Source organism: Procambarus clarkii, chromosome 94, assembly GCF_040958095.1.
Source record: "Procambarus clarkii isolate CNS0578487 chromosome 94, FALCON_Pclarkii_2.0, whole genome shotgun sequence".
In the NCBI taxonomy this organism is placed as follows: Eukaryota; Metazoa; Arthropoda; class Malacostraca; order Decapoda; family Cambaridae; genus Procambarus; species Procambarus clarkii.
The window spans coordinates 10985727-11001445 of NC_091243.1; the positions used below are offsets into that span (position 1 = coordinate 10985727).

Here is a 15719-nt window from a genome sequence, read left to right on the forward strand (position 1 = left end):
TGCGACTGGAAAGCATCTTCTAGACCAGTGATTGGGTACCATCTTCCAGACTCAGATCCAGTCAACCAATCCAAGCATGATAACCAGTGTATTCATTGAACCACTGATTATCACCAATGGGTTATATCCACAGAGTTTCAATGCACCAATCACAGCAACGTATTCTAGAACGAGGTGATGTAGTCGCTTCCTATTGACCAATGATAAGGTCTTCACACAAATATAAACAAATTCTAACTTTGGCAATATTCAGCACGACCTTTTGCATCAGATTTTGTTTATAATTGAGATTAACAGCCGCTTGTATATATTCCAACACCAGAAGCGGGAACTAACATTATAGGGACTGGTCAACGTGTGGGAACACTTCAACTGTAGCCAGTAAGCTCCTCAAATTAGCAACATTAGTGAGTATCTCTTTCTTGTATTAGTAAAGTATTCGGTTAAACTGTATCTCTTAGTAAAATCTAATTTGGTGGTTCTCTAAATGAAAAGTATTTGCAAGCTTAGTGTTAAAATCTATTAATGTATGAAACTCTGTTTACAGTATATTGCTCTCAAGCGTGTGCAAAAATGTTGTTACCATACATTTAAACATAACATAAAATTTGGTTATACAGCAATACAATGTTCATACATAAAACAGCTTAATAAACTTTTATGTTTACTGTATTATTAACGTTTTTGTATTTGTATAAACATTTTGGTCAGTTTAGACTTGAGATCACATCCTGATCATTCATAAAATGAAGTATGAGAACTTGAGACATACTTGGTAAGTAATCGCTTTCACACGCATGAACAGCAGGAAGCAGGCTAGGCTGGGATGTGGCTTGTGTTGTTTTATTATTATTATTTTCTACCACAGACGTGACCACACATTAACAATGCTAAGCAGCATATATACTTTTTCTTCTGTCCTCCATAGACAGGGTTAGAGATTTGTTAAACATATAGTTCAGGGATTTATTGAACAATCAACCACAGGTGATTGTAGTGCTTTTAAAATGCTAGGCTAAGCTACATACGTAAATGCATAAACACACAGATTTACATATGCCCTACATAAAGTGTTCGATGTGTCTTTTACATAGTGCTTGTGGTGGCGGTGCTGGGACTCATCCTTCAGTGTGTGTACTCCGTCCCCCCTCTGCCTCTATCACTAGGTCAGTTCACGAATCTGTTTTTGGCGCTACTTGTTACCTGTGTGTATCCATATATATCTTCCCCCTCTCTGTTTATGACGCCATACTTGCCTCATCTTTGTCTATGGCATTAAACTTGCCTCAGTTCTGTCTATGATGCTACTTATCTCCTCTGTGTTTTTGTGTGTATATGTCTGTAATCCCAGGACAAAGCTAAGCAAACAATGTACTTGCAGCAATGCTTCAACGTTGATGATGTTTTTCATACGATGCTGTTCCTTAAGCATGGTTTGCACTACTTGACCTAGTATGCAAGACACGATTTGCCCTAAAAGACAGTGATTTTCGTTATTTTCAAATATTTCTTTCCAAATTGGTTTATTATAATTAATATTACTATATTAAGAACATTAATTACTGACAGTTTTTGTTAAGTTAGGATTGGTTAGGTTAGGTAGGTAGGTTAAGCTAGGTTTGATCAAATTTCTGATAGTTTTAGCTCAAACTAAAAAATTCAAATCATATATAATGTAATGAAAAGCTTAATCCATTCCATAAGCATTTGTTTTTGCAAAAATATTATTTCATGAAAATTCAGCTTGTTAGGCTACGTTCATCCCTGTGGCACCTTTCTCTTTGAGAGGGCATCGGTGCATCCCAGTATGTTAGGCTTCCTGGTTGTAATCATTCTCTTGGATGTATTCCACTTCATGAATGTACTTCGCCTCATGGAGGTATTTCGGCTCATAGATGTATTTCAGTATCAGCGAGAGGGCGAGGAGGGCTGGCTGACGCAGGGGACACCGTGAGAGGCGTGATGGAGGCCGCCTCTCCACCTAACTGCACCATCCTCATTCTCACCGACGGTACACCCTCCGCTAGAGCTCTTCTGCAGGTGCGTCCTTCCCACATTGTTACACTCCTCCAGATGCACTCTTCTGCAGCCCGCTCTCTTGATTTGCCACAACGTACAAAGTGCAATACGTACAAGAAACACACGAAGTTCACGAACCCAAGCCAAGTTCTCGAACACACAAAGTTCTTTAACCTTAGGCTAAAGAGATGGTTTAGGAATTGAAGAAATCACTGCCTGGCAATATTATATAGTGAGAGATGTGGATGGTCAACATGTCACCGAATAATCGAGAGTTTGTGGAGATTTATAATAGTGAACGTGCTTTGTGTGGAGAGTTACGGCCTGGGAGAGTTAACAATCATGCAGGCAGCAAAAGTAAAATAATAATAATAAATGTAAAATATAAACCTCATGTGCTGAATAAGATTAGACATGTAGTGAGGCAGATTATTAAAAATATATTAACCATTATCACACATAAATGATACTTTTATACAGATGTATTGTCACATTATTACTTGTGTATATGTGCAGAGAGTGGAGATCGGGTGCCCGTGGGGCGTGTGGAGGTTGAGAGGCGCCGACAACACCTCCCTCCTACAGCACCTCACTGCCGTCAGGAAGGTCAGTCTCAATGTCCCACAAGAATGTATAATCTCGCAAAGCCATCACACAGGCCTATTTAATAGTTTCACCCCAATGGTGTAAAACGCATGATTTTATATATTTATATTTATTATATATATAAGCGTTGGCATAAAATGACTAGAGCTGAAATAATCCATGTTAAACGGCTGGGATTAACAGTGGCCTCCGTTACAAAGGAATGCAAGGCATATGTACCGAAACATGACCCCAACATATCGGGAAATAATGTTCACATCGAGCAGCGTATTTATGTTGAAAGTTCATTTCAATAGTCAACTGAGTTCAGCCTAAATTATATATTTGCAGGCTGGTTAGTAAGCTCTTGTGATGGCCTTAATAACTCTCTCGTGGTTGATGGGTCTCAAGACCAAAACTAACATTAACAAAGTTGAGGACTAAAGTATTCTTGCCGAAGAGTTGAGTAAGGTAATGTTGCGGCTTTAATATCCCTCGTGGTTGATACACCAAACCAAAAACCTGTGGCGGGAGGAGGGGAAGCGGCACTGGTGAATATGACCCTGAGGAACACATAGAGGTGGTCCTGATGGGCGTTAGTGAAGATGGCGCTGATACATGCAAGCTGCAGGTGCGGCGTGGGTCCTGGGGGACGACTGTGGTGGTGGCGAGCGAGGACCCCGTCTTCCTCGCCGCCTTCGCCCAGCAGGCCCAGCGGGCGCGTCTCCTGGTGTGGGAGACTAGGCTGCTGCTGGTGACTCGCCTGCCCCTGCAGCAGGTTCAAGCCCTTCTTCAGCGACATTGGACGTTCTCCATGATGAATACCATCTTGATCAACGTCCAACAGGCACAACGGAGAATCAGGTACGAAGAGTCTGCAATTAATGCAATTATTTCTCTGCATGTCGGAAGAATTTTATGGAAATATATTTTAACTGATGACAGAATGAATATAAAAATAAAAATGCAATTATATTTTGGTAATATTGACAATTGCAGACATATTTTGTTATAAATTACCAACAACCAAAATATTTTTTTTAAATATTTATATGTGTGGGAACCGACCTGTGAGATTTATATTTATTTAATTTATATGAATTTATATTTACGTTAATTTATATACTTCGATAACAATTTGTATGATGTTAAGTGGACTGTATTTCTGCAATAATCTCATTCTCACAAATCGATCCTCTACACATTAGGGGGGGTTTATATTAATTGAATATATATGCAGCCAATCAAACTACAGTATTAACTACATACATTGAAAAGGTTCCTTATCTTATAGTACAGCAGGTTAGTCCACCAGGTATAACTAGGGTGTAGACACCAAATTATCCTCTTTGAGGTAGCTTCCATCACCCAGTAACTGGCGCACAAAGTCTATGCTTCCTCGTCTTGACCTGTCAAAAGGGCGCTAGCTGTAAAGCCAGATTCTATATATGACAAGCTATATCAGAGAAAACACTATACATGGAACATGAAGACCTGGCTTAATTACCTTTAGTTTGAGGCTGCCTCGCGTTCTAACCGGGTCACCCTACCCAATGACATTAATGGCCACTAATGATAGATATACGGGTTTCGGAAAGAACACTTAACTTGATTTGTTGACAGCGTGTTGAAGATGGTACACCTTTGGTTTCCATAACACTACGTCCAAGTAAAATTAACAGGAGCCGAATTTGCTCCCGTGTGAGCCTCTGGTCTAGTCTCAACAATGGCAATGTCTAACACTCCATACTATTGACGCTACTGGCCGACATTGTCCAGATATGATAGGAGCCGAATTTGCTCCACACGTACCGGAGGTGACAACAATGGCTGCCCTCCCTCATCCTGACGCCTGGCTTACATTGTCCACATGACAGAAAGTGATAGAAGGGTCACATTTACTCTACTTTAATATCGATAATTAAGTTAATTTATATAAGATGTTTTTATGATGGTAAAGTCCAAAGACTAATGTATTTAAGAATAATTCCCAGCAGAATAGCTGGTGAATTTATAATGGTATGTGGTGATGATATCCCGTTTTCTTTAGACGGTAATTCCACTACAAGTTACGTTTTCTATGGGTAACTTGTTGGTAATACAGCAGCAATTATTATCTGTCTGTATGATATATTAAATGGTGTCGGATTTTCCGACAATATGACTGTATATTAATATATAATTAAATTAAAATTGAAATTCTTAAAAAAAATCAAACCTGTCCTATAATTCTTCTAATGAATGACACAAGAGTTCCTTCTTAAATTTTGTGGAAAGTACAAAATAATGATTGTAAAATAGGCAGGAAGTATGTAAGTACAAACCTGCAGAGTTCTATATAGCACTTGGAATGAATATGAAAATAAGGATTTAGGATAAGACGGAGGGAAGGAATGGTGCCCCCTGGACTGGAGACTAGACGGTCTTGCTTGCAGGTCGGCTTTCAATCGCAGACCGTCAAGTGGTTGGGCACCATTCCTCTCCTCCGTCCTATCCCAAATCCTTATCCTCATATATCTTCCAATTGTTGTACAGGTGTAATGGCTTAGCGCTTCCTCCTGATAATGTAATTATAAAGATAAATTAATAATGCTATATTTCATGTGATAAAAAAGAGTCGAAATATCTGTTCATGTACAGAGAACAGCTGAAATCTCTCACTTCTTGTTTGGTAGTTTATTCGTTAAGGAAAGACATTTAAAGAAGCTACATTAGGGTACGCATTTTGTGAACTTTGTTGAATACAGAAACCAGTCATATGTTTTCTTCATGTACAGTATTGGTTGAAGCACGTTACTAGATGAGCGGCTCTGTTTGTAATTTTTTCTAACATTATTAAAAAGAACTGTGGACAGGAACCCCAAAATAGTAACGAGTACTCCATTGTAGTTACTTCTAAGTTCCAAGATAAATGTAACACATACTAAATAAGAATATTGTAATCTAAACTAGTACAATATAATCAATCGCATTTTACCGAAATATATATATATAAATATATATATATATATATATATATATATATATATATATATATATATATATATATATATATATATATATATATATATATATATATGTCGTACCTAGTAGCCAGAACTCACTTCTCAGCCTACTATTAAAGGCCCGATTTGCCTAATAAGCCAAGTTTTCCTGAATTAATATATTTACTATAATTGTTTTCTTATGAAATGATAAAGCAACCCTTTTCTCTATGTATGAGGTCAATTTTTTCTTAGTGGAGTTAAAATTAACGTAGATATATGACCGAACCTAACCAACCCTACCTAACCTAACCTAACCTATATTTATAGGTAAGGTTAGGTTAGGTAGCCAAAAAAAGCTAGGTTAGGTTAGGTTAGGTAGGTTAGGTAGATGAAAAAACATTAATTCATGAAAACTTGGCTTATTAGTCAAATCGGGCCTTGAATAGTAGGCTGAGAAGTGCGTTCTGGCTATTAGGTACGACATATATATATATATATATATATATATATATATATATATATATATATATATATATATATATATATAATATATATATATATATATGTCGTACCTAATAGCCAGAACGCACTTATCAGCCTATTATGCAAGGCCCGATTTGCCTAATAAGCCAAGTTTTCCTGAATTAATATATTTTCTTTAATTTTTTTTTAAGAAATGATAAAGCTACCCATTTCATTATGTATGAGGTAAAAAAAATGTTATATGAGTTAAAATTAACGTAATTATATGACCGAACCTAACCAACCCTACCTAACCTAACCTAACCTATCTTTATAGGTTAGGTTAGGTAGCCGAAAAAGTTAGGTTAGGTTAGGTTAGGTAGGTTAGGTAGTCGAAAAAACAATTAATTCGTGAAAACTTGGCTTATTAGGCAAATCGGGCCTTGCATAATAGGCTGAGAAGTGCGTTATGGCTACTAGGTACGACATATATATATATATATATATATATATATATATATATATATATATATATATATATATATATATATATATATATATATATATCCATTAGATCCAGAACCTTATCCCTGAACCGCGCATATCATCCTTATATCACTTTAATATGTAATTACTGCATCAATCACTATTTTTACCTGAGCGTCTACGTCCACACAACCATCTTCCCAGCACCACTGTGTGTGTGTTCCCAGCACCACTGTGTGTGTTCCCAGCACCACTGTGTGTGTTCCCAGCACCACTGTGTGTGTGTTCCCAGCACCACTGTGTGTGTTCCCAGCACCACTGTGTGTGTTCCCAGCACCACTGTGTGTGTGTTCCCAGCACCACTGTGTGTGTGTTCCCAGCACCACTGTGTGTGTTCCCAGCACCACTGTGTGTGTGTTCCCAGCACCACTGTGTGTGTTCCCAGCACCACTGTGTGTGTTCCCAGCACCACTGTGTGTGTTCCCAGCACCACTGTGTGTGTGTTCCCAGCACCACTGTGTGTGTGTTCCCAGCACCACTGTGTGTGTGTTCCCAGCACCACTGTGTGTGTTCCCAGCACCACTGTGTGTGTTCCCAGCACCACTGTGTGTGTGTTCCCAGCACCACTGTGTGTGTTCCCAGCACCACTGTGTGTGTGTTCCCAGCACCACTGTGTGTGTTCCCAGCACCACTGTGTGTGTTCCCAGCACCACTGTGTGTGTTCCCAGCACCACTGTGTGTGTTCCCAGCACCACTGTGTGTGTGTTCCCAGCACCACTGTGTGTGTGTTCCCAGCACCACTGTGTGTGTGTTCCCAGCACCACTGTGTGTGTTCCCAGCACCACTGTGTGTGTTCCCAGCACCACTGTGTGTGTGTTCCCAGCACCACTGTGTGTGTTCCCAGCACCACTGTGTGTGTGTTCCCAGCACCACTGTGTGTGTTCCCAGCACCACTGTGTGTGTGTTCCCAGCACCACTGTGTGTGTTCCCAGCACCACTGTGTGTGTTCCCAGCACCACTGTGTGTGTGTTCCCAGCACCACTGTGTGTGTGTTCCCAGCACCACTGTGTGTGTGTTCCCAGCACCACTGTGTGTGTGTTCCCAGCACCACTGTGTGTGTGTTCCCAGCACCACTGTGTGTGTTCCCAGCACCACTGTGTGTGTGTTCCCAGCACCACTGTGTGTGTTCCCAGCACCACTGTGTGTGTGTTCCCAGCACCACTGTGTGTGTGTTCCCAGCACCACTGTGTGTGTTCCCAGCACCACTGTGTGTGTGTTCCCAGCACCACTGTGTGTGTACCTCCTGCAGGTGTGGCGTGTACACACACCTGCCGTACAGCCGGGAGGGGGCGCGGCTGGTGCTCCTGGCGCAGTGGTCCTCCGGAGCTCCTCGTGAGTGGGTGTCCGCCACGCAGCTCTTCCAGGAGAAGTTTGCCAAGTGTGTTTATCACTCTCTGCACTTTATATAGACCAAAATAGTGGGGAACATTATGTTGAAACTTTATACTTAAATTATGCTTTACGTATTTATTGCACTTAGGAAGGATGACATTTTTTTCTGGAAAATAAACAGCAAGATATGGCACAGTTAATCCTTAGCATCACTAAAGCCAGTAGGACTACTAAAAACAGGATACAGCTACGTGAGTAGATCTACTGTAGTGTTCCTTGCTCTATCACACATGATTATACTAAACCAGTGGAGGTTTACACGGAAAATGGGAGTATAAAGGGGTGACTCGTACAATTGTGGTTCTTATTGAATGGAGATTTATACAATGATTTTTTTTATAGATTATACTAGTTTGTAATGATTGTGGTCGTCTGTACAGATAGTGGTGGTTTATACTGATTGTAGTTTGTGTAGATTATGATCTATTATTTATACCATAGAGGCGAGGGTACCCAGAGTTCCTGTCATGGTACCGTTCATTTGCAACATCTAGTTAATACCAAAGGTTAGCGCCTGTGCTGATGACTGTACACTCACTTTTTCCGGAGACAGGTTATCGTTGCCCCAGATAACACCCAAGTGGTGGCCATCTCACGGAGGCGCCAAATACCCCTTCCTCTCACAAAACTAAACAAGAAAACACTAATATACAACCCATCAATGACCATATGAGAGGAAGATGATGAACATCTGATCTTCACATGACATGTGAACAATTTTTATACCCAAATGCGCTAGTAATAATTATTTGATAATATTTATAATAACAGTAAAGATAATACTATATATAATAATAATAATAATAATAATAATAATAATAATAATAATAATAATAATAATAATGCACAAAGAAATCACATTAACGTAACGTATCAATGAGAAAATCAGTAGGAACCATGGGGAGGGAGGATTCGAACCAATGCTGTGGGTAGTTCCAAGTTGACACCTTAGACCACTGCCCCACACCTAGAGTACATGGGATCAATATGTGAAATCCTTGACTTGGCTTCAGTTGAAGTCTCGGGACCTCTCAAGGATTCAGTTGAATCCCAGGTTGCTCTGCTTTGGACCATGTCTAGGTTGGAATCCCAGTGCATAAGTTGGAATCGTCGTCATGGCTCCTACTGATTTTAACAGTAATAATAACCCACACACCTTTTATTTTAATAATTTACAATCAGGAATGTACATTTTAACCGCTCCTTGACCCAAGCACCCTCCCTCACCCCCGGGGCCACCAGTTTCCACGGTGCTCAAGTTCCGGTGACGATGATGCTGGTGTCCCCGTTCTGGAAAACGGTGGGTAGGGACACCGGTGACGGCACAACGACCAGGTACTCCGGCACGGGTGGGGACGCCACCACCAGGTACTCCGGCACGGGAGGCGACGCCACCACCAGGTACTCCGGCACGGGTGGGGACGCCACCACCAGGTACTCCGGCAGAGACTGCCTCATGATCAACTCCGTCGCCCGAGCCCTCAACTTCTCCATCGGTTTCCGGCGCTCTCTCAGTATAGTCGAGGTTCACCTAAAGTCTCGTTTACATGTGAATGTTTTTGTGTTGTATTTATAAAGTAAATTTATATTATTATTTGTGTTGCAGTTATTGTATAAAATTATTTTAAATGACGAGGAACACAGCACCTTCACTAACATTTATACACTTATACTGACACAGTAAGACATCCTTTTACTGACTACTTCGTTCGGATAATAATGATCCCAAATGATCAACAAAGCAAAATACGTGATAGGACAACAAAAAAACATATAAAAGAGATTCAAAGATTGAGAAAACTACCAAATAAATGTGGACAAAAATAAAAGGAGACATTAAAGGGGAAATAAGAAAGGCTTAATTAGCTTATGAAACCAGGGGTAGCAAGAAATAAATACAAAAACAAATTCCAAAGACTTTTTCCAGCTTTACCAGATCAAAGTGGTGGAAAAAACAGCACCTGTGTAAACAAATATGATCCAACTAATAAATATTGAAGCAGATATGACCAGTATGGTTAATAATGACTTTGCCTCAGTGTCTGACAGTGAAGACCTTGCCAACCTTCCCTGTGTGAAGCAATATACGGCTACTCTAACGAAAATAAACTATGCAGCACTCGGGTTAATAAAGCTGATATAATTAAATACATTTAACTAACTGAAATCAGCAGAATAGTGAATGCGTCCAGAGAGAGAGAAAGTATCCTTCTAAGATAGAGTACATAACAGACCAAATATAGATGTTGAAGGGTTGTGGTGTTTTAATTAATATAATTAATATATTAATGATAGCCACATTATTGGTACTGAGGTTCATATATTCTTGGTGCATGATAGACACACATGTCCTTGGTGCATGGATGAACACACATCCTTGGTGCATGGATGAACACACATCCTTGGTGCATGAGTGAACACATCCTTGGTGCATGAGTGAACACATCACTGTACGATACAATTTAGGTATTTAAAAAATATTCTTTCGAGATTCTATCATCTGTATAAATTCTAATGAGAATCTCAGCATTTGCAAAGTAAAAGCAGTTTTTTTTTATTCCCTTCCAACTTGAGCTGGAAGCATACTTTTGCAGATAAATATCAATAAATATGTTTTAAATCAGCTGGTGGTTGAATTAGGTGATGGACAAACTTGAAGATGGCTCGGCCATGATCTCTGCCTTCCGGGTGATGTTGATACCCCAGATCCTGGCCCGCGTCGACCACACCTACTTCATCGAGCGGGCAACCTTCACCTTCAGCATGGCGAAGCCCACAATTAAACCGCTCTGGCAGAACATGTACTACCCGCTCAGGGGCGAGGTGTGGGTAGCGCTGGCAGCCGCTCTCCTGGTCATGCCTGGCCTCTTGTACCAGGTAGGTGGTGATCCTCCTCTCTCTCTGGTCATGTCAGGGCTCTTGTACCTAGTGGGTGGTGATCTTCCTCTCTCTCTGGTCATGTCGGGGCTCTTGTACCTGGTAGGTAGTGATCTTCCTCTCTCTCTCAGGTCATGTCAGGGCTCTTGTACCTGGTAGGTGGTGATCTTCCTCTCTCTCTCTGGTCATGTCAGGGCTCTTGTACCTGGTAGGTGGTGATCTTCCTCTCTCTCTCTCTGGTCATGTCAGGGCTCTTGTACCTGGTAGGTGGTGATCTTCCTCTCTCTCTGGTCATGTCAGGGCTCTTGTACCTGGTAGGTAGTGATCTTCCTCTCTCTCTCAGGTCATGTCAGGGCTCTTGTACCTGGTAGGTGGTGATCTTCCTCTCTCTCTCTCTGGTCATGTCAGGGCTCTTGTACCTGGTAGGTGGTGATCTTCCTCTGATTCTGACTCCTGTAGAGTACAAATGTTGAAAATATATATACACTGAGTGGCATTTATGTATAATTCACTAGCATAGGCCTAGTGTTGATACAGAAAAGTGACGTCCTTATGTCAAGTTCAGTTATAGAGTGCTCAGAGAAGACTATTTTTGTCAAGCGCTTTTGGTCACAGGTAGCGTACGCCGGGGACTTCAAGGCAAGAAACACCCTGAAGACTGGTTCCACCACGCTCAAGATGGTCGCCATGATGCTTGGACAGGACATAATGGCGAATCTGTCCAGTGTAATGTCTGTCCGAATGCTGGTGGCGGTGTGGGCATTCTTGGCCTTTATCATAGGCACGGCTTACCGTGGCACCCTCACCGCCTTCCTCACCATACCCAAGTACCCGGCTCGCCCGGAAACTATTGACGATCTCGCTCGCGTCGGTGTCAGGTGGGTATCGGGAACTGGGGAAGGTGTCAGGTGGGTACTGGTGACTGGGGAAGGTGTCAGGTGGGTACTGGTGACTGGGGAAGGTGTCAGGTGTGTACTGGTGACTGGGGAAGGTGTCAGGTGGGTACTGGTGACTGGGAAGGTGTCAGATGGGTACTGGTGACTGGGGAAGGTGTCAGGTGGATACTGGTGACTCGGGAAGGTGTCAGGTGGATACTGGTGACTGGGGAAGGTGTCAGGTGGGTACTGGTGACTGGGGAAGGTGTCAGGTGGGTACTGGTGACTGGGAAGGTGTCAGGTGGGTACCGGTATTTTATATACTTTTCATTATTATAACAAATAATCCTTATTATTAACCAAATTTCTCTAAATAAACATTGTTAACATCATCTATATATATATATAGTTGGCAGAAGTTGACAGCACTGCAAGGGTTTACAAAGTTACTTTAGTACTGATTACAATAGTTGTTTTGAAGGTCGCCATCACAGTGTACTAACCGACAAGCAATGTGAGTATACTGTAGGCTTGAACAAAGTCAAAGGTAAACCTCTTCGTGTATGTACTCAGAGAAGCGGGGTACTATACACTTCTCGGTGTACATATGTCTACAGTTTACATCATGATATAATTTAACGTTACAGCCCACGGTATCAAATATTGCATTAATACGATATTATTTTATTGTTATATAATAATTTTTAATTTTAATTTTAAGGAATATTTTAATTATCTTTATTTCTACTGTCTTTATCGGATCAATCCGGTAGAGAGAATTCCAATAGACACAAACCAATAAAAAATAGACCATTCTATGTCATGTTTTGTATCATTCCATGCACATAAACTATAAGTTCTAAAATTTGTAAAGAATTTTGTTTGAGTTTGTGTCGCATGATGCGGTGGCATAGGATGCGTCTAGTTATTTAATTATTTGTATATGTTATTATTTATTCCGTCATTTCAACATTTGGATGGAGACGGGCCAAATAATCATTAAACGCTACATATTTTTTCTACTTCGTCCTGTTCCTTATACATCTAGTTATAACATAATTCACAGTTCACATCGAGTGAATTTTTTTTCACATGATCTAGACAATCTTATAATTGTGAATGACATCTCATATATACAAGAGAAATAAATAATAATTAGTGAAGAATCTGTTTTATCGTAAGATCAGTGAAATCAACATTTTTGTTTAATATATATGTAACGCTAATATCAAAAGAACGTTTAGGTTCCATGATCATGTCTGTCTCTTTAGGGCCATGTTCATTCCGAACGCCACACAGTACCTGAAGTACTTCCAGGAATCCAATCTGAGTTCGTATAAGAGTGTGAGCAGTCGTGTGGACATTGTGGAGAGTATTGAGGCTGGCCTGAAGAAGGTCTCTCAGAAGAGGTGAGAAAATTTGATTTTGTCCACCAGTTTGCTTTTGTTAGTCTCTAGCATGACTGTAACAATTTTATAGGATTTGTAGTAAATTTCTAGCAACAATACAGCTACATAACCTTTGGCTTGGGGGAGTAGAAGAACTCCCTGAACCCCCGTCAAACAGGTATAACCTGGTATGTGTTTGGTTATCAGCCTTAGAGCTCCAAATAGTCTTTTTAATGCTCTGTCTGGCATTGAGTATACTGTTCTTCATTTGCATTATTTTCAAAACAAATAAACTAATTTTTCGTTAAACTAAATTTATTCACTTGTTATATGACAATATGTTCAAATGGCTATGCTGAATTTTCATGGCCAGAAGTTTTAACACAAGAGCAATTTTTTTTTGTGCTTTAATTTTTGTTGTTGTTTGAAATATCTGAAAAAGAAAATAGCTCGTGTGAGTATCGGGTAATGATCTAAAGCTCTGTGACATCCTTGTGGCAGATTTGGTAGCTTGTATTACTGTTAGTTTTGTAAGAGTCTTAACAGTTCTCATTATATTTAGTGCACGTGTTTTACACGGAAAATTTAGCCTATCGTTTTGGCAACGACTAGGCTAACATGCTAAAGGGAGTAGAGGAGAAAACCTCCTTTCAGGGTCGCCCTCTTCCACGAGCGGTACAACATGGAGCTTTACATCGAGGAGTTCTTCACTAGTCCTGAGGGCTCTACGCCCCTCTACGTGGCCCGGCACAATGTAATCCCCAACTACGCTGCCTACATGACCCCGCACGACGCCCCGTACAAGCACACACTTGACCTCTGGCTCCTGCGGATCATTGAGGTCAGGCAACACCCTCATTCCTCCCTCTCCCACCCTAAAGTATCACCTCTGCAGAATATTTTTTTTTTACCTGGAAAATTACAAGTTGAAATTCGTATTATTTTAACCAGAATGATGCTTTAACCAGAATATATGAGCTTCACTCATATATTTAAAGATATAAGATTTTTCTTGTAAATACCTAAAATAACATTATTATCTACAACTTGTATATTACACTACAACGGGAGACGTGAGCAAGCTGAGTATGGGCTGACGTACTTGCACATGTCCACTACACTTGGAATTGTGAAATGCATCATTACCTATTGTTGTCACCAGAGTGGTCTGAAGGAGAAGTTTACCAGTGACATGGTGCGGGAGACGTGGCAGGAGGTTCGCCACAGAAGGCAGCAGGCGCAGCAGCAGCAGGACCAGCAGCAGCAGCAGGCACAGCAGGACCAGCAGCAGCAGGCGCAGCTGCAGCAGGAGAGCCGCAGCGCAACAGAATCCGGGGAGAATCTGCAACCCCTCAGCATGACTCATTTGCAGGGACCCTTCTGGGCTCTTCTGTTGGGGCTTCTCCTCGCCGGCGCCTCCTTCGTCGCCGAAGTGTTCATAGCAAGACATACTCTCCCTCACTCCGTTCCCAAGTCATAACTTGGGAACTCTTCCCTCCCAGTAATATACTGTGGACATACCCTCACAGTGATCACAAGTCACGCCACCTCCAACGCTCTAATTTCTTGGACTACTCGAGGTCTCCAATCGACCGGAAATAACTGCAATTAATACTTACAAATAAGTATTATCTTACGAGATAATACTTACCATAAGTATAGGCCCTTGTAGAGCACTCGGGCTCTTCATATAAAGCAACTAAGCTCACTGTAAAGCACCACGTGCAGCACCATTAGGCTCCCAAAGAAGTACAATGGGTTCTAAAAAAAAATGGTTTCGTTGTGCCTGTGCTCACCGTCATTCAGCGCCCCACGAACGCAAGTTAGCCCACCGCAATAAACACGAAGATCAGGCAGTTGTGTTACTCATATGCTTTGTCCTTTTCAATCATGCACAGAGAACGTGTATGATGTTATGGAGTCGGGGTGGTTTTTAGCAGCCCTCCGGTGTTTACAGCAGCTGCTGGAGTATGTGTTACGGATAAGGCTTTGGCTCTAACAAAATTGAAGTAGTTTATTATAATTTGCAAGCTAGCAGACCTAAGAGTAATTAAAGGTTGTTCTAAAGGAGAAATGCTGAATGCACATAGCATCTCGGTGTGCAATTGTTGGTTGGAGTAAAAATCCCATATGTAGAATACTGAGGAGGCTACATATATTATTTAATTTGAATATGAGAATGTTATAGTTATTCGAAATCTTATTTATGGTAATTTTCACAGGAGAACTCAGATATTAATGTGAAACATGGTGTACAGACAACGTCTCAGGATTATGTAGATTTATGTAGAGGTGTGAAGGAGACTGATAAGTAATTATCAAAAGGTGCCAAGCGGAGAAGATTATATTCGTTAATATAGTTAATATACTGTGTACTTTGCATACGAATTTTAAGGAGTTCTGATTTGGTATTAATATGTAAATGTCATTTATCGGATTCAAGAAACAATATATAACATTTATAAGGGATGAGGGGATAGGATCAGACGACAGCTTAGCTAATGGCATTGGTCTGTGAATTAATTTTATTCAGTTATTATGCACCCCATACCCATCCTGTGGACGGTAGTGGAAAGAGTTACAGAGGC

The 15719-nt window shown here is 40.8% G+C and overlaps 1 protein-coding gene across 2 annotated transcripts; it reads left to right on the top strand.

The window, feature by feature from the left end:
• The first annotated feature begins 331 nt into the window (after positions 1 to 331).
• Positions 332 to 14983, top strand: LOC123747363 (ionotropic receptor 21a). Of its 2 annotated transcripts, none has more exons than XM_045729528.2 (12): positions 332 to 407; positions 1095 to 1166; positions 1907 to 2040; positions 2536 to 2625; positions 3236 to 3468; positions 7849 to 7977; positions 9234 to 9516; positions 10632 to 10868; positions 11484 to 11746; positions 13015 to 13152; positions 13786 to 13972; positions 14294 to 14983. In XM_045729528.2, coding segments are annotated over exons 1-12 (2085 nt in total). In that variant the 5' UTR covers positions 332 to 406; the 3' UTR covers positions 14612 to 14983. The 2 variants fall into 2 exon arrangements, with proteins under 2 accessions (XP_045585484.1, XP_069175825.1); XM_069319724.1 differs by having other exon boundaries at positions 333 to 407; positions 9174 to 9516.
• Positions 14984 to 15719: the final 736 nt, after the last annotated feature.

Excerpts from the sequence above, each read along its gene's own strand:
- LOC123747363 (XM_069319724.1), top strand. Across the intron at positions 10,869-11,483 it reads TGCCTGGCCTCTTGTACCAG|GTAGCGTACGCCGGGGACTT; the intron begins GTAGGTGGTGAT and ends TTTTGGTCACAG. Across the intron at positions 11,747-13,014 it reads CTCGCTCGCGTCGGTGTCAG|GGCCATGTTCATTCCGAACG; the intron begins GTGGGTATCGGG and ends CTGTCTCTTTAG.